This window comes from Brassica napus, chromosome C5 (genome assembly GCF_020379485.1).
Source record: "Brassica napus cultivar Da-Ae chromosome C5, Da-Ae, whole genome shotgun sequence".
NCBI classification, from domain to species: domain Eukaryota; kingdom Viridiplantae; phylum Streptophyta; class Magnoliopsida; order Brassicales; family Brassicaceae; genus Brassica; species Brassica napus.
In genome coordinates this window covers 6403760-6422489 of record NC_063448.1, presented here as the reverse complement: position 1 = coordinate 6422489, position 18730 = coordinate 6403760, and the positions used below count along the sequence as shown (strand labels likewise).

The following is an 18730-nucleotide window of genomic DNA, read 5'->3' as shown; positions in this document are numbered from 1 at the left end:
ATTTTAAGAACCCGGTTTTTTTGCCGAATCTTGGCCCAATCGAAACGCTTACCCACCGTGGAAAGCTCCAACGCCGCGTAATTTCTTGTCCCAGACACGTTTTTGAAACTCGATACTAAAGCCAATCTGACCACAACACGACAACCTAATGGATTCTATTCGCGCCTTCGAAGGAACATAGCCTTCCCAGTTCACACAGAATTGGATGAAAGGTGCCATGTTCACTTAGGCGCCATGGGCACAAAGTGGGGTTGATGTTCGGTTTCGAGATATGAAACGGTTTAGGAATCTTAATCTTCATCGTCTGTGAGATAAAAATTGGAAATTTGAAAATTTTATGTGTGATGAAATTGAGATTTTTTTTTTAGGAATTTGGGGTTTTCGTGACTTCTGGAAAATAAGGGGAAAAATTTTAATGTTTAAGTGGTATTAAAATTTTTGTGCTTTAGCAACCGGAAAAAGTAAAGAAAAACTGTTTCAGTTACAGTGTTTTAGCTTAGGGGGCATTGGAGTCTTTTCTACATGACAATGTGTGTTTCCAGTCGAAGGTGACCTGAAGTGTAATAGGAAAGTGGAAAAGTGACTCCAAATGAAAAAAATTCAATATTCTGCGTACAATATATTGTTGAGATTCACAGTTAATGTGAAATTAGATTTTGAAGAAGAACACAAACCTCGACTTTCTGCAAAGCGTTTGTTGGTTGGTCTAACGGTAGCGGTTGGCTGTGATCGATCGTCCTTGTGCACCCAAACCTAGTTTGTCCCGCTCTTCCTTGTTATTCCCGCTCTTCTTCGACGGTTTATCTAAACCATTCAACATAACATTACCAGTCACGATATAAACATGATCTTATCTAATCAAGAACCAGTTATCAGTCATCCAGAATCATAAAATAAGGGAAATTACCTCTAATAACTAACATTTTATGACTAATGACTAGACTAACACACAAAAAAAAAGATAGAAAATGTACAATTAAAACTGAAATGCCCCATCGGTTAAAAAAAATTAGTTCCCAATAAAAATAAATTAAGCCAAAATTACTCTTACTTGACCAAAAAAGGTGAAACCTCTTAGAAAAAAAAATACACATCCACGATACTTTTCTCTTCCATGACCCCAAAAACCCTAAATCCCCAAATTGTGAAATCCTCAAACTCTTGACTCTCTTTAGTTTCCATCATGATTTCTCATCGATTTCTTCATCTCTACACCCTAATCAACCACTAAAACCTTTGATTCACATAGGAAAAGTGAATCCAAAACCCAAGCGACGAACCCTAAACTCCCTTTATAAAATTTTCAGCTGCGTCGAATCTCAGGGCTTTCATCACTTATTCTCGTTGATTTCTACACTCTCACAAGCTCCTCTCCACATCAATCAGTTTAATTCACCTATTTTTGCCATCAAAGGTTAGTCTCTGTGAAACGATTTTTTTAATATTGAGTATCAAATGAATTCGATTTTGTTTTGATACAGAGTAGATAGAAGTGTTTTTCGTTTGTACATTTGTTGATATCAGTTTGGGTATCGTCTTGATCGTTTGTGTTCTTCAGTCTTGGCCGTTTGTATGTTTTTGGAAAAATTAAATTTTCTAATACTTACTACATTTTACAATTTTGCAGACGGATGACTACATCAAAAAGTGGAAAAAAATATCCAGCAAGACTTTATGAAGAGGGGAAATGTCCATTGCAAAGTGGAAGCATGAATCATAACTGTCATTTGGCTAATTTCCAGATGGTGGAAGAAGTAGTTGGTTTAGATGCGTGGGAATCCATTAAAACATCATCTGTTGGAGTTATTCTGAGGCTGAAAGAGCTGAATTATACCTCGTCAGCCAAGGCGGTTCACAATTTACTTACAAACCAATTGGTGGTTAATAATATCCATGAGATATGGTCCTTTCACGAAGATGATTCCTTTATTGTTGAAAGAAATGGTTCCGGAAAGGAAGAGTTCACAGTAGTTCAGGATTTCAAGACTAAAAAATGTTCCGCGGAATGAAGAGCCTGGTGATTATGGTGTTTACGCTCTAAAGTATATAGAGTGTAAGGCGATTGGCTGTGGTTTTGAAGGATTTTCTGATCATCAGTGCATTCCGGCAATGCGTATTAAGTTAGCTGCTGAGATCTATGATGAAGTTTCGTGTCTGTAGTATTTTAATGTTTTAGCATATGTAGTATTTTTATGTTTTGAACGTTATGGATATGTAATATTTTCATTTTTCGGATGTGTAACATTTTCGTAGTTTGGTTTGGTTTGGTTTTGAAAACACGCTTCTGAATTAGCTTCAAAACTGTGTTCTTTTGTGGCTTCAGAATAATATTATTATTGATGCAGGTCAAAACATAAGTTGTGTCGTTGTCTGGTGGTATTTGGGTGGTTTTTCGCCCATCACTTCACGGGTTCAAGCCCAGCATAGAGTGTTTTTATTTTTTTGCATTTGTTAATTCATTAATGATATAATGGTAAATAAGTTCATCTTCTTCAGATCAATTCTAGGGTTACGAAGTTTGCAGATTTTTGTGATTCTTAGTTCAAAATCGTGAAAGAAAGGTGATAAACCAAGTCGTTTCACTTAAGTATGCCGTAACTAGAAGCATACTTATTCTAAAAGTTTGTTGTTTGTAAACGTAGAAAGTATAAGTCTGCCATAACATGAAAATAAAATCTGCTAAATTATAAAAAAGTATACGAGATAAATCTGCATGCCAGTACAAAACTTTTGACATATTACAAAACCTGCTGTCATAGGAATAAAATCGGCCACTAAAAGTCTGCCAACGTAAAATAAATCTGCGAATGTAATCAAATCTACCATCATGTGAGGTAGACTTGTTTTTGAAAGTATGTGATGGTATAAGTCTACGATACTAAGTTTTCGGTAAAATATAAATCTGCAACGGTTTATTAAAACTGCCATCAAGTATTGCAGCTTTTTTATAGCAGACTTATTTTATTGTTTCGTTAAAAAAAAATTTGATGACGTGCAATAATTTTTTTTTCTGTAATTTTTTTTGGTTAACAAAGAAAGAAAATAAGGGCATTGTAGGCATAAAAAATATTTTAGTAATTAAAAAAATTTATAAGTTATTCTAGTAATAATAACATAATTTGATGTTATTTTAGTAATCTTCCCAATAAATAATAAAGACTGAGATTCTTTAAGCAAAAATAAAATAAAAATAAAGATTGAGATTCTAATCTAATCAAAAGGTTGAAAACCTGGTGTGATCATATAGGTCCAGAACCAAATCGTGATGGCCAAGTGGTTTCCACTAGAGGAGGAGTTGCCCTGTTGGTCTAGGCCAGACGAAATTATTAGCTCCACATGTAGCCGCGCGGATATGGACCCATGCTTACGGAAAAATCATATAGGTCCAGCGATCTCTTTACACTTCTTAGGTTTCCATGGCTTAGAAAACATTCCTCCTACGCTGTTCAAAATTTTCTCTCCCTCCGCTCATCTCTATAATATTATTTAAGAAGTCAATTTCCTATGTGTCGCGCTCACGTTAACTTTCACGATGGTTGATTACACTGATACAATGAATTAAAATATTATATTTAAATACTATTATTGATTTTTTTATTTAGTTTCCTTTTAAATTTTTTCCAAATAACCTATATAATAAAAAGGAAATATTCATAAAGTTTTTTAAAAAAATTTAAAACCGAAAATATATGTATCTATAATATGATTTCATTAAAAAGGAAAGTTCAGAAATAGTAATATTCCATTTAAAAAAAATTATAAATAACATAAACTATACTTTTGAAGTAATAAAATAGTTTCTTTATATCTATATATACTTTCTTGTATGAAAATATATATTTGTATATAATGTGAATACCAAAGAAAATCAAATAAGTACATAATATTTTAAAATAGCATAACACTATATACTTTAACGAGGGATATATATTATATTTTATCATTATTAAAATTATATGTTTTCTTAATATATAATTTGCTTTTAAATTTTTATGTTTGTATAAATCAATATATAATCAAGATACCAAAGCAAATCTGAATCCTCATTTTAAGATTATTTAAAATAAATTTCAATTTACCATTCAATAAATCTAAGACATAAAATTATTTAGAATTTATAAAATATTTTAATTATTGTAAATATTGATATGTTTTCATGAACTTCCAAAAATGTATGAATTACTTATGTATGTACTTATATATATGCATGAGACTTTAGAGTATTATCGTTATATTAATTTATGTAATTTGGTAAGACACTTTAGTTTAGTTTTTCTTTTATTCTAAGAACAATATATCTTAAGGTATAAACATAATTTTCCTAAAATATATTTACATATTTAAGATAACAACCAACCTAAATGCAAATAAGAAAATTAATGAAAGTTTCAATATATTTAGAATAAAACATTTAATAGTTGAATTCAGAAAAATAGATGTAATCGAATATACCCAAATAATAATCAAATCGACTGTAAAAAAACAAAACTGACTATATATAACATATCTAAAATAATATGTCTAACTAAAGTAATATAATATTATTAATATTTTTATATATTTAATTTAAAATTAAAAATAAATAGCAATCAATAAATTTTTTTTTGAAAACTTTACGACCATGAAGAGATTTAATCCAACGACTTACTAGTAAAATGAGGTCTCGAGAGAGAAAAGAAAAGGAAAATGGTTATCGAAAAATAGAAACCTGTGACAACTATAGAAACTGAAGAACAGTCGTTTGGATTATCTTTCTGATTGTGTAGTAATCAGTCAGACAGTCACACGTCGAATCTCTGTCTGTAATAACTAATAACCTAAACACTGTGTTACAGGTCTCAAGATCTTAGGGATTATTGTACATGGATGTATACAAGAAAATAAAGGAAATGTCGATGGAGATATTAAGAAAACAATATATTCGTTTATAGTTTAGCTCCATTGATGTTATAACTTAGTTATACGTAGACCATAGGCAATCACATTATAAACGGAGTTAAAAGAGATTATAGTTATTAACAAAATTCCTTTGTATCTTGAGGGAGCTTCTGTCCCAATACGGATCCGGATTCAAAACCTGCTGGCCATTGGAGATAAAATTTAACATATGGGTTCTCCCAAGGTCAAGTCCGGTGACCGAGGCGTACTCGGCCGATAACGTAGGCTACTATAGACATTCACCGCTACTCTGGACATGGCCGACTTAATTGTGTCATGGACCCTGAGGCAAAAAAAAAATTTAATTTCCAAACTATTATTTTTCGTTAAAAAGCTGATAGATATATGTTTTTTTTTCAAAATACCAGAAGTATTTTTAAAAATAAATCTATGGAAATAAAAAAATATTTTCATATAAAAAAAATTGGGCCCTTTTTCTTATTTTTAATATAAAAATACATGTATTTTTTTAAAAAAAATCGGACCCTTGTCTATTAAGAAATAAGGGGACAACGGATTGGGTCCGGGGCGGTCGCACCGCTCGGCCCCTATCTAAGCCGGCCCTGACTCTGGACCCACGTCGGTGGAGGCCAAGATAAACCGGGTTATTAAAAAAAAAAAAATTATTTTGTTATGCATGGGAACTAATACAATAAATGGTCAAGTACCTTATTGGCAACTAGCTCCATTAGAAAATATGTTTTCTTTAGGAGTGGCATGCATGTAACTCGTTGCTTGTTGCTTGTTGCTTGTCATTCAACATCGGTGGCTACTTCAGCTCACAAACAAACTAACGGTTTTTTTTCGAAATAAACAAATTAATGTTGACTCTTTAATTATCTTTTCTTTTCCTCACTTTTCAAATTTTCTTAAATTTATTTTCCCATGAAAATCTTTTAATTTTTTTTGAATAGTAAACCGAGATATACAACGTTTCAAATTCAAACAATATCACATCTGATGTACGAAATCGACAAAACAAACAAATAACCTATCGAAAAAGTTATCACTACAAATGACTTATACTTTTTTTTTTTAATTATACAGAGGTATCCTGATCCCCATCGAAATAGGTTCAAACTAACTATGTATTAACAGCCTACGTTTTTCGGTCCATGATCATCTATTTTCGGCGATATCGAAATTTTAATTCTCCAAGAATTTGAACTTAAATGGCTATCGGACTTCACAGTTAATACCACTGGAGCACAGGCCCACAAGCGCCACATGACTTATATATTTTTTTTCACTAGGAATTTTATTAATGGGACAGAAGCTAAAGGGCCAAAGCCCAGCACAATATGATACAAAAGGCCTAAACAAATGCACACTTAAACGTAAAAGACCCAACAGAAGTCCCAATATACAAACAACAAAAAGACCCGAAACACAAGGCCCATTAATTCAGTATCTTTCGGCCCGTTGGGGAAAAGGAGATACGACGCCACCACGTGTATGAACCGTCTTGCGCTCAAAGTACACGCGTCGAGACGCGGAACCATCTTCTTCCTCCGGTGCCAGCAAAGAGGCGCGACAGCGCTCCGTCAACGACGAAGCCAAACCGGTGAAAAGCCGACCAATCAAAGCGGTCTTCACGAAAGTTCAAGTCGGAAATCTAAAGTAACAGATCTACGCTTTTTAAAAAAAAACATCAATCGTCTTCAATCGATCCGAGAACCAATTTTCCTGCATGTGCTAACTCCATCTTTAATGATTAAGATAAACTTGAAGATGGCTACGACCCTAAACAAGGGGAGGAAAGAGACATCGGAGCTTCAGATCAAGAATCGATTGGACTAAAGAAGAACATAAACGCAGATCGAGACCAACCGGAAAAAATCGGTGAGAAGCCGGCGAAGGATGATGCTATGGAAGCCATCCCTTCCCGGAGACCATAAGCCGGCGAAGACGGTGATAAAGGATCCACCACTTCCCAGAGTCATAAGCCCGACCATCGGGAACCTTAATCGGAAAAGATCCGATGAACAAAGCTTCAATACTCTCTCTCTCAAAGATACGAGAGAGATAAGAGAGAGAATGGAGCTTTTTTGACATGCGCCTAGTCTAGTTTTGACTTATACTTTTAGTTACCTCGTGAAAAGAGAAAACTATTATGAGAAAACACATCCACTTTTCATAGTATATTTGTATTCAATTCATCTTCTTCTGTTTGGTCAACAAGTCACACATGTCACAAGTCACACAACCGCGCATAGTATACTACAGTAATATTTTGTTTTTGTAGACAAATTATTACCTTTACACTAAAAGTTTCGTCCCACAGTCACCAGTGTACCTGTAAGGATCATAGTCAAAATCAGGGCCGGAGGCACACAGGGACATGTGGGGTCAAGTGACCCCATTAAAATGAGGAAATGTTTTTTTAGTATACTTTTTTCTTAAATTACTATAATATTTAGTCAAAATTTAGTATTTCATCCCAATAATTTATGTAATTTTTTTCACATGGCCCATTAATTTGAAAAAAAAACATTTCTGTGATAATAATACATATATTTCTAACTTAAATAGTAAATTTATATATTATGACTCCTGTGAAAAATATTTCTGGCTCTGCCACTGGTTTTGTGGGCAAAAAAATCGAACCAAGTCAAACCGGACCAACCGAACGGAAACCGATTCAAACCGAACCATTCGGTTGAAGATTTCTCCAACTGAATGGTTCAGTTTTAAGCCAAACCGAAAAATCGATGTGTTTTTGTAATTATTTAAATTAAAAATATTAGTAATACCAATATACTAAAATTCTAATACCATACCACGTATTTTCCATTTTTCATTTATTAACATATATTCTCCTAACCGAATATGTAATCATTAAAATATTTGATTTAAAAAAATAGAAAAGTTTGTATCTTTAAAAAAATAGAAAAGTTTGTATCTTTATATTCTTATATATGCAAATATAGATGTTAAATCTAAACCTAAAACATAAAGCAAATTTTATTAAAAACAAAAGTTCTTCTCCACGGCGTCACATGGAAGATGATTCATTGCAAGCTTTTTAATAATGATGTAAGTCTATAAGAGACATTACTAATGATGTTAGTCTTTTTTTATTATTTTAGTTAACTTACATTTGTTTTAATTCTTATATATTTTTGTGACTTTTTAAAGGTTTTTGGTTCAGTTTTATATTGAATTTAGTTCACATAGTTTATGTTTACATAATTTATGCTTTAAAACAATTTCTCTTAAAAAAATTAAACTAAGAAGAACCTAACTAAGAAGAACCTAAATAGACTGATCCAAAAAATAAATCCAACCAAACCGAATACAAACCGAACCGAATATAAACTGAACCGAACACAAACCGAACCAGACCAAACCAAACTAACTATAGCTAACTATGGTTTATTCAATTGGAAAATATACTAGAACCAAACTAACCAAACCGAACCGAACCTGAACCGAAAAAATAGCCGAAGTGCCCACCCCTAGTCAAAACCATCCCCTTATATATTATTTGTGAAACATTACAACTTCTTTTTGTTGCCACATGTCATCACTAGGATGATTCTTAGAATTATTAGAGAAATAGGTTGGTTCATCTAATTATATAATAAGCTTTTTATTAAACTAACCATAAATTCATTATTAATGTCATTTATTATTTCCTTAAATAAAGATTACGGAATTGCCTAATGTGGGTAAAGTATATATGACAATTAATGATTTTGAATAATAAAGATCTGATAAAAAAATGTATCTTCAATCAAATTTGTTTAATTTAAAACTATTAAAATAATTTTTAAAAAAACACAATAACCATATTATAAAAATTTAGATTTTTCTGTATATTTTATATTTTGAATTTTAAAAAATGACTATAAATTACTAAAACTGTTAAAAGTCTCACATTCAAATTTTGCGATCCATGGTTTAAATTTTTTTGTTATGACAAAATACAAATGATTACAAAATCATATAAATAAAAGTCTAATTTAATTAATCATTAAGATTTAAAATATATATGTATATATATCATTCTAAATTAAACTATAAACCATATTGAATAAATAAATATTTAAGTTTCAAAATTTACTTTGAATAATTTTTTTTTGATAAAAGTTTTGAACTAACATTGATAATTTTTTTTAAAATTATCAATTACTAGAATTATTAATCCCACAATGAAAATTTTGTTATTAGTAATTTAAATTTTTTGCTATTAAAAATACACATGATAAAAAAACATATGAGTAGAAAGCATCATTTAAAAAAAAATAGACATTAATATTAAAAATATACTATGTATGTTAATATCATTTAAATTTAATTACATATCCTATAAAAAAAAATTAAAAAAATGTTTGGATTAATAAAATTGATTTATACGTTCGCACCAATTTAATTATATATGTAATAGTTACTGACTTTTAATTATTCAATATATATTTATTATTTCATAATATGTAAGAACATATAATACATTTTCGATTTATATATATAATGTTTATTCCCTTAATCTAGTTGTTAAATAAAAGTTCAAACCAAAGACTTTATAACGGCCGTTTCAGTCGTGTACAACAGAATTACCGTTTAAAAAGTTATATTTTTCCTTTGTATTGTCAGCAATAACAATAGCATTATATTATTAAACTTTGAAATGTTTCATCAAGATGTGACAAACCCCATTTAAAATTGTGACTCATCAATATGTAAATTATAGAAATAGTATACATCAGGATTTTGTAGGCGACACATGTCCCAAATATGTTAACAGAATATAGTAATCTATAAATAAAACCAAAACTACATAAATAAAAAGGAAAAATTACAAAAGTGATGAAGTGTTGTGATTTTGGGTCCTAAAAAAATCTAGCATATCAACCAAATCTACGAATAATTAACATTAACAGAAATGCGTTAAATGCATAATTACCAAAATTGCGTTATGCAACAACCAGAGAGGCAGCCTAAGTTACGAAAAAAAAAAAACAACCAGAGAGGCCCCCGGATATCTCCCCATGCATAATGGTAGTTCGTCAATTTCCTTTTCTATTGTACGTTATAAATGAACCTAGAGAAAATATACCTTTTCTTTTTTTTTTCCCCCCATTTTTTCCTAAAATGATGTATACTTTTCATAATCAGTTTATTCAATAGATATTTTATTAAATCACCTTTCATTGTCCATAACTCTTAAATTCTCTATATCTCTCTCTCTCTAAGTCATCATCTTTGTTTTGGTGTCTGCCTGGTTGTTGGTCGAAGGTCAAAGTCTATTTTGTGCTTCCCCTAAAGAGAGATCATAAGACTAATCATCATGAAAGTATTTCTAGGTCTCTTGCTTCTCTTGGCCTTGATAACACCTTCAAGTAAGTCTATCTTCTTCCAACTTCCTGATTAATCCCCTCTCTTGTCCTATTATTTTAAGCTTTTATGTAAAGGAATGATCTATTTCTGTAGGTGCAATTTACTGTCTCTGCAACGATGGGATAGGAGAGAAAGAGCTTCAAACAGCAATAGACTATGCATGTGGAACCTTAGCAGATTGTAATCCAATCCAAGAGAAGGGTCCTTGTTATCAACCAATCACAGTCAAAAGCCACTGTGATTGGGCTGTTAACAGCTACTTCCAGAACGCAGCTCAAGTCTCAGGAAGCTGCAACTTCTCTGGAACTGCTACTACCAATCTAAACCCACCTTCCAGTAAAGTCACACACCCCTAAAAGTCTATATAGCTTTGATGACTAAAGTTGTGAGCCTTGATGAATTACTTTTGTACAGATTTGGCTACTGGTTGCATATTTCCTTCAAGCCCAAGGTAATAATCAATTCTATTAAACTAAATATCTCATTCACATCAATATGACAAAAAAACATTTCGGTTTTTTATAACAGCTCTGCAGGGCCGCCTCCTTCAACTACACCACCAGCTGGACCAACACCACCACCAACTGGACCAACACCACCAGCAGGACCAGCAACACCAGTGGGACCAGCAACACCAACTCCGACAAACGGAACTACTACATTTCCAGGAGCTCCTCCTGCGCCTAGTCCACCCGGAACCGGAGGCTTTACTCCAAGCAATGGTGCTTCTAGTTTGGTCATTTCCTCTGTTTTAACACTCTGCTTCTCATCACTAGCGTTTCTGTGAGGTTTTGATGTAAGGTTGGGATTTTGCCATGTGTAGAGAGACAGAAAAAATAAGCTTAGGTTCTTGTCTTCTTTGATTCTCTTTTGAGTGGAGAAAAAATAAGCTTAGGTGCTTTGTTGTGTGTTTTTTCTATGTTCTTTCATCTACTAAGGTTCCTCTAATTTAAAAAAAAACAAGAAAACAGAACATAAATCTCTCAGTGATGAGAATGGAAAACAAATGACCAAGGAAGTGGAGAGTTATTTAATGATAAAGACTTATCAACAACAACCTTGCTTGTGTAAAAATATACTGTTTTAAATTGTATACAAAAATAAATTTTCAGGATCAATCATTGACCAAACAACAATGAGTGAAGTAAAGTACCAACTACTGTTTAAAAGAGAATATTTTGGTGAAAACACACACCTTAAATAATGGTTCAAGGCTCTCTAAGATATACTTTCAACCTCTTTACACTGGAAAGTCTCTCTAACAAACTCTGTGATCAGTTTAGCTGCAGCAGCTGGTTTTTCGACGTGAGGAAGATGTCCACAGTCTGATATTTGTTTCACAGTTGCGTTAGGTAACTCTCCATGTAGTCTCTGCATTTGAAGAAGAGGTAATTTTAGGCCTAAAGAGAACATTTTGTGTATGGTAAAAGAAGAGACAGCCAAAAAAGCTAACCCAAGCGAGTTTGTTGCTAATGATTTGGTCATCCTCTCCCCATACTATCAGTGTCTTCTGTGAAACCTGCAGACACAATCTTTTGAGTAGCCTGCAATAGAACAAGAATGCACTTATTTTTTTCAATGATAAAAGAAGTTACCTTTTTAATAAGAGAAGTAACGTTGTATCCTCCGCTAGTCATGAAACTAACAGCTGCATCTTCCCACCAAGGATACAAACAATGCAAGCGACCAATCTAGATTTGAGCTTGAGAAATGAAAATCAGACTGAGACATAGCTTCTCGGTGATAAATAATTCCTATGAAAAGTGTGTATACCTTTGTCCAGTCCCATTTAGTTTCCAATGAGACACCATTGAAGCAAAGGAAGTTTGCATACAGCCTCAATGGAACACTCTTGAGTAGATATACCTTAAAAAGGTCAGGTTAACAAGATTGTAAAATAGTTTCGCTCAAGTGGATCATCCTTCAGAACAATCAGGAGAAATTATGTATTTATAGAAGAATTTAATGAGAACTTACTCCAGCATAAGCTGCTGCTTTGGGCAAAGTTGCCAAGTTTCCAGTACCTTCTGAATAAACACTTGCGTCCATTAAAACCAAAGACTCAACCTGTATATTCTTCTCAAAACTCAATATCTTTTGAACATGCAAAATTAAAAGTAATGAAAGCTTATATTAATTAATGTGTCTATATGTACCGCTTCAGGATGGTTGACAGCAATGTCTATAGCAACAGCAGCACCGAGGCTAGGCCCAACCAAAACCACGGGCCTTTCAATATGAGTCTTCCAAAACTACGAATCATACAAGGATGATACATCAATTCTTACTTCGAAAACAGAGGAGGAAACTCACATATGTAAAGATGACTGACGAACAAACCTTGTAAAAATGCTCTCTTTTAGAAGCTACATCACACGGTGGAAGTTTCTCTAAATCAGAAAATCCCCAACCAAGGATATCAAATGCCCAAGTCTCCAAACCGGCTTCTTCCAGCAATGGATAAGTGTATCTCCACTCTAAACAAGAACTGTTTTTTTTTTATTACAAAGAAAAGTTTTAAAACTCTAACTCAAGAAAACCGCAACATTATTGATTTAATAGTACTACCTATCAAAACCGTGAAGAAGCACGACAGGACTCGTCTCTTTCCGCATCAGCGGCGTCACGCAGCTGCTCATGATTCTATCTTCCGAGAAGCTCACCTACACATTCCCACGTCACATGACATACCATAGAGAAACTACATGTTCTTGATTCTATGTTAACGTGTAAGAATAAAACATTTCACTTGTACGGGAAGCCTCTCGATTCTGGCTGCTAGCTTTAGAGCAAACGTGTCTCTGATTCTCTCAACATCTCTCGGCAGAAACTTCGGAAATTTCACCGCCACCACTTTGAACGGACGTTTCAACATCGGCCGATCAATCCGCGCCGCCGTCGCTGTCGCTGATGAGAGCATCGTTGAGCTTCTTCTTGCTCCCTCGTCGTGGCAGAGCAGGCGACGCTGCTTTCTTAGCGGTTGGTACTTGATAGAGAAGATGTCACACGTGGCAAGTACGACCAATGAAAGTAGTTTAAAAAAAAAACGCTGTAGTAATCCGACGAATGGGCCTAATGGGCCGTACTGGTCAAAACATTTCCAAATCATTTTAATTCGGTTATCCGGTTTCGAAACCGTTCTTTTCGATTTGGTTCGGTTTAGTTACAAAAAAAAAAAACTAATTCCGAGTGGAATCGGTTCGATTCGGTTTGAGGTTTGTGCCCCCCCCCCCCTCCTTTCCTAAAACCCTTAGATTGGTAAGAAAATCTTCGAAGCTGATCGTCGCCGGTCGGGAAATATCTCAATTAGTAATTTCTCGAGCTGCCACAGGTATCGGCGGGTCAACATTCCATGCGGTTGTTTCCGATTCCACTACTCTCACACGTGAGAGTACTGGTCCGAAGAGCACCCTCTTCTTCGCGCATGTACGCGGTTCCCGCACTCGCCTATACGAACTCCACAATCTCACACTCGGAGCAATCGAAAGAAGGTAACTTTGATGTTAACTCACTGGAGCTAAACGAAGTCGGGGTATTGCGAGTGTTAACCACTATGAGAGACGATCCTTATCTAGCTCTCTCGTTTCTGAAACGAATCGAAGGAAATGGGGATTCTTTGCCTAGTGTTAGTGCTTACGCAGCTGTGATTAGAATCGTTTGCAGTTGGAGTTTGGATGAGAAGCTGAGTAGTTTGTTTGTTGGGATTATTAGAAAAGGAGACCAAGGGCGTGGGTTTAGTGTTGTTGATTTGTTGAACGCCGTTGGTGATGCCGAAGAGGATGAGAAGTTGTCCTTTTTGTTGCGGAGCAGAGTCTCTAGCGCGTTGGTTAAGGCCTATGCTGAGGTTGAAATGTTTGACGAAGCTATACATCTTTTCTGGGGGATAGACCAGTTAAGGTGGGATGCGGATGCTGATACTTATCTTGTTGTGGTTCAAGCATTGTATAGGAAGGGTGATGGCGAAGGAGTGGAGAAGTTTCATAGCAAGTTGTTGAGCTCAGAGACGAGGAAACATTGTGGATTTTATATGGATTTCATCGAAGGGCTCTGCGTGAATGAGATGTCGCTTGTGGGTTATATTCTACTCAGACCGCTGAGGGATGCGAACATCCTGGTGGATGAGAGTGATCTCGCAACCGCGTATGGTAAAGTTGTTAAAGGTTTATGTAATGAGATGAAGTTAGAGGAAGCTGAAAGCGCTCTTCACGACATGGAGGAATGTGGGATCGATCCGGATGTGTCTGTTTACTCAGCAGTAGTCGAAGGGCATCGCAAGAACATGAGTTTCTCCAAAGCTCTGCGTTTCGTTAACGATAAAGTGGCCCAGAAAGGGGAAAGGATCATAAACCCTGTGATTGCGAGCTCCATGCTTCAGTGCTGGTGTCAGATGGGGAAGTTCTCTGAAGCTTTAGATCAGGTTGTAGCCTTTAGAAACCTGAACATTACACTTGATAGGTTCTGCTACAACGTCGCCTTTGATGCTTTGATAAAGCTCGGCAGAGTAGATGAAGCTGTTGAGCTGTTCCGGGAAATGACGTGTGAAGGGATAGATCCTGATGTTGTCAACTACACGACTTTGATAGGTGGGTGCTGTCAGCATGGTAGATGTGGGCAAGCCATTGACTTGATTATGGAGATGGAAAGCAAAGGTAAGCCGCCTGATATCGTTGTGTACAACGTGCTCGCCGGTGGATTGGCTAGGAATGCAGAGAATGCCTATGGTGTTCTGAAACTAATGGAAGATAGAGGTGTGAAGCCCACTTCCGTTACACACAGCATGGTCATCCAAGGCCTGATTGTTGCAGGTAAAATAGACGAGGCTGAAGCTTTGTATCAGAGTTTGGAGGAAGATAAACCTGGGGGAAATGTGGCAGGAGGTATTGTTAAAGGTTACTGTGAAGCTGGCCGTCTTGATGAGGCCTTTGAACGGTTCATTAGACTTGACTTCCCTCTCCCCAAGAATGTTTATTTCACACTATTCGCTAGTCTTTGCGCTGCCAAGGATATAGACAAAGCTCAGAAGTTAGTGGAGAGAATGTGGGAGCTTGGAGTTGAGCCTGTGAAGAGCATGTACGGAAAGCTAATCGGTGCTTGGTGTCGAGTTGGCGATGTGAGGAAAGCCATACGGTTTCTTAAAGTTTTAAAAGGTAGAGAGATAGTCCCTGATCTGTTCACTTACACAATCATGATCAAAACCTGTTGCCGGCTAAACAAGCTGAAGCAGGCCGATGCTCTTTTCAGAGACATGAAGAAGAGAGGAATCAGACCTGATGTGGTAACATACACAGTTCTGGCCAAGAACAATCCGGAAGAAATCGATACAGACATGAAAACGTGCGGTGTTAAACCAGACGTTTTCTACTACACGACCGCGATCAACACCTACTACCGTCTAAACAACGAGAAGAGAGCCCGTGCCGCCATCCAAGAAATGAAGAGGGGAGGAATCGTGCCTGACGTTGCAACGTACACTGCCTTGATCAACAGCTATTACCGGCTAAACAACCGGAAGAAAGCATATGATCTTTTTCTAGAAATGAAGAGGAGAAGAATCTGTCCTGATGTGGTAACGTACACGGTTTTACTCAATCACGACCCTAAGTTGGATGTGAAGAGGGAAATGAGAGACCTCCGAATTAAACGAGACGTTCACTACTACACGGTTTTGATTCATCACAAGTGCAAGACTGGGGAAGTAGAAGAGGCGGAAAGGATCTTCCGAGAAATGAAAGAAAGTGGAGTGGAGCCTGATGTTGTGTCTTACAGAGCGATAATAGCTGGTTGTCTTAGGAATGGATATGTACGTGATGCGAAGAGATTTTTCCAAGAGATGCGGGAAAAGGGGATTGAGCCACCACCAGCTGAAGCTTCAAAGAATGTAGTACTACTGCATACTAAATCTAACACCGAGAGACGTGTATCTCGGACAAAGATCCAAGAAGCCTTATATTGAAAAGCTCAGGTGAGGCATAGGTACTAACTACTGAGAACAGAGTTTCTGTGTTAATTAGTTGAAAATAATAAAATAGGATCTGCATCGGCCTAATGTGTATGTGAGAGCTCATTGTTCTTGAGAAGTACTAGTTCAGGGGATATGTAAATTAGATAAGATGTTCCAGTATTGTATATACACAAATTCTTTTGTATTAACTTGAACCAACGTTCCAAAACATTATCTTACTGGTAATAAAGTCATAAACCAAGTACATAATCCAATATCTCACTAGATCAACATCACATGTGTTCATTATAAGACATCTGAGACTGAGAGTTAAAAGAAAATCCATAAAGTGACTGAAGAACTTGTATCAACCACCATGGCTTAAGTAAGTAATCCAACCAGAACTAAGAAAGAAGTGCAAATTTTCACGACAAGAACAGAAGACTCCTGCAATGATAATGCTCACTCTCGTTCATGATTGCATCAACATAACTCCCAATCAGGAAGAATTTGACATGTTGGAGAACGTTTTGTAACTTTATTAACCTCCTCGAAGATTTCTTCATCAGAGATAAGTCGAGGATAATCAGTGAGACTGAGAGTGAGTTTCTTCAGGACTGCAGCGTTCTCAAGAAAGTAAGTGGCTACTCTCATCTCCTCTTCCTCCCAGTCATGAATCCTTTTTAGCGCAACACACTCCAGAGTTGATAAGAAGCACTGGGGGACATTTGTAAGTTCGAATGCATCCTCCTCCTCCCTGAAATAAACAACCTCCTGGAAACACACAAAAGACTGAGTTTTCAATAATGAACATAGACAAACAACCCCCCCCCACAGTGTCATTTAAGAGATTTTACCAAGATTAGGTGTTTCAGATTGGGGAAACACTCAAGAAAGGCTGGCAGAAACTCTAGTAAATTGCCAGGGAACACGGCTACTAAACGTGATAAGTTATTGAATTTAGGAATCAACTCTACTCTCGAGTAAAGCTCAAGGGCCTGCAATACAAAGATATATAAATATATAAGTGGGACAAAGTCCATGAATAGATGGGTAAATATACCTTGAGTGTTTTCTCAGAGATGATCATGTGTCCTACACTCGATATCCCATAGAGAAATAACTCGCCAAACTTGATGTTAAGGTCAACCATGAACAAAGAAGTCAGTTTCTTCTGTACCACGATGCTATCAAATTGATCTTCTCCGAGAATCATATGCTCTAGCCCTGGAGCATCGATCTCAAGTCTGCATTTCGCAGACGACTGCGAACTGCAAGACAATCCGTACCAGAGCGGAACACGAAACCTCTTCAAGCTCCCTGACCTCACACTCATAAATCTATCAACCTCACCCACAAAACAAGAATGGATATCCCTAATCAAGGTCAGCTCTTCAAGAAGAGGACACCCTGAGACGAGTCTCTCCAGACTCGAGTCATCTCGAAAGTGAACTTGTACAAGAGTCATGGACTTGAGACAAGGCATACAAACGAAACCTGGAGGATCCTCAACGCCCGAATACGTGAGCTTCAAGGAAACCAGTGTCTTGCTCGTGTACAGATTCAGAGGCATGAATTCGACATAAGGATAGTAGGTTTCGATGTCAGGGTCTAAATACTTAGTACAGCTCTCAACGTCTAGAACTTGAGGTCCACGGTGAATCACTGTACTGATCCGATCCTTGAGTCCCTTTATCTCCACGCTGCCGCACTTCACCTTAACTTTTAGCAGGCGTGAACCAGGTCCAAACTCGAGAAGCCTGTCAAGAAAACCGAGGACCGCTTCTTCTTCCTCTTCTTCTTCTCTATAAGGGAAGTCTTCACAGTTTAAGTCAAGAGCTGGAACATTCAGCCACAGATTCTTCCATCTAGTCGATAAGACGCTTGTCTTCACCGAGTGTTTAGTCGGAAGGTACGAGAGTATATGAGTTAGCAAAGACTCCGGCAATTCGCTGATCCTATCGCGCCCAGACATCACCCTAAGAGCATCAACAAACAACAACAATGTGAGAAAAAATAAAGGAGAGGCCTTTATCGAATCGTAGACGATGGGTTTCTCTAATTCAGGCTACAGTGCGATTAATGTAAGCAAAACGGAATCTGGGTTTTTGAACAACTTACCGGAGATTTGATTCGCCGGCGGATTTTGACGGCCAGAGTGTGCGAATAATGAGAGAGAAAGGTGGGAACTTTTTTTCTTTTTGGGTGGAACGAGTTTAGGTATTTATATACGTTTCGAAGCGGTTCCGTTTCCGAGCGTTTCAAAATTAAAAGCTGTCTTTATTTTCTTTTATCAACTTAAATTTATTAATTACAGTGTGATATACAAATACAAAAAGGACAAATCTCCAAAATAGCACATTTCTAAGTTTATATCACAAAAATAGCATTTAAAACCTAAAATGAACAAAATAGCACATTTCTAAGTTTATTCTTTGAAAATTTTAATTTTTTTATTTTTCAAAATTTGAAATCTTATCCCCAAAACCACATTTCTCAACTCTAAACCCT

At 35.9% G+C, this 18730-nt stretch overlaps 4 protein-coding genes and 1 long non-coding RNA gene across 6 annotated transcripts; 3 read left to right on the top strand and 2 right to left on the bottom strand.

The window, feature by feature from the left end:
- The first annotated feature begins 7 nt into the window (after positions 1-7).
- On the top strand, positions 8-2233 carry LOC111206261. Its single transcript, XR_002658421.2, has 2 exons — positions 8-1414; positions 1628-2233. It is a non-coding gene; the product is annotated as an uncharacterized LOC111206261 (long non-coding RNA).
- A 7870-nt stretch (positions 2234-10103) lies between these two features.
- On the top strand, positions 10104-11191 carry LOC106380983 (PLASMODESMATA CALLOSE-BINDING PROTEIN 4). Its single transcript, XM_013820841.3, has 4 exons — positions 10104-10280; positions 10372-10614; positions 10693-10729; positions 10807-11191. Exons 1-4 carry the CDS (start codon positions 10229-10231, stop codon positions 11063-11065), a joined length of 591 nt encoding a protein of 196 aa, XP_013676295.1. The 5' UTR covers positions 10104-10228; the 3' UTR covers positions 11066-11191.
- Positions 11192-11325: 134 nt separating this feature from the next.
- Positions 11326-13301, bottom strand: BNAC05G10150D (uncharacterized hydrolase YugF). Of its 2 annotated transcripts, none has more exons than XM_013820840.3 (9): positions 13034-13301; positions 12847-12941; positions 12619-12766; positions 12435-12530; positions 12256-12345; positions 12052-12144; positions 11874-11969; positions 11732-11797; positions 11326-11649 (listed from the first exon to the last, which is right to left on the bottom strand). In XM_013820840.3, the coding sequence occupies exons 1-9, from the start codon at positions 13196-13198 to the stop codon at positions 11497-11499; spliced, it is 1002 nt and encodes a 333-aa protein (XP_013676294.1). In that variant the 5' UTR covers positions 13199-13301; the 3' UTR covers positions 11326-11496. The 2 variants fall into 2 exon arrangements, with proteins under 2 accessions (XP_013676294.1, XP_013676293.1); XM_013820839.3 differs by having other exon boundaries at positions 13028-13299.
- Positions 13302-13552: 251 nt separating this feature from the next.
- Positions 13553-16489, top strand: LOC106380980 (putative pentatricopeptide repeat-containing protein At1g13800). The gene has a single exon (XM_013820838.3). The coding sequence runs from the start codon at positions 13631-13633 to the stop codon at positions 16229-16231; it is 2601 nt and encodes an 866-aa protein (XP_013676292.2). The 5' UTR covers positions 13553-13630; the 3' UTR covers positions 16232-16489.
- Positions 16441-18661, bottom strand: LOC106377921 (FBD-associated F-box protein At5g27750). Its single transcript, XM_013818135.3, has 4 exons — positions 18341-18661; positions 17283-18198; positions 17077-17217; positions 16441-16993 (listed from the first exon to the last, which is right to left on the bottom strand). The coding sequence occupies exons 2-4, from the start codon at positions 18192-18194 to the stop codon at positions 16703-16705; spliced, it is 1344 nt and encodes a 447-aa protein (XP_013673589.1). The 5' UTR covers positions 18195-18198; positions 18341-18661; the 3' UTR covers positions 16441-16702.
- Between the last annotated feature and the right edge of the window lie 69 nt (positions 18662-18730).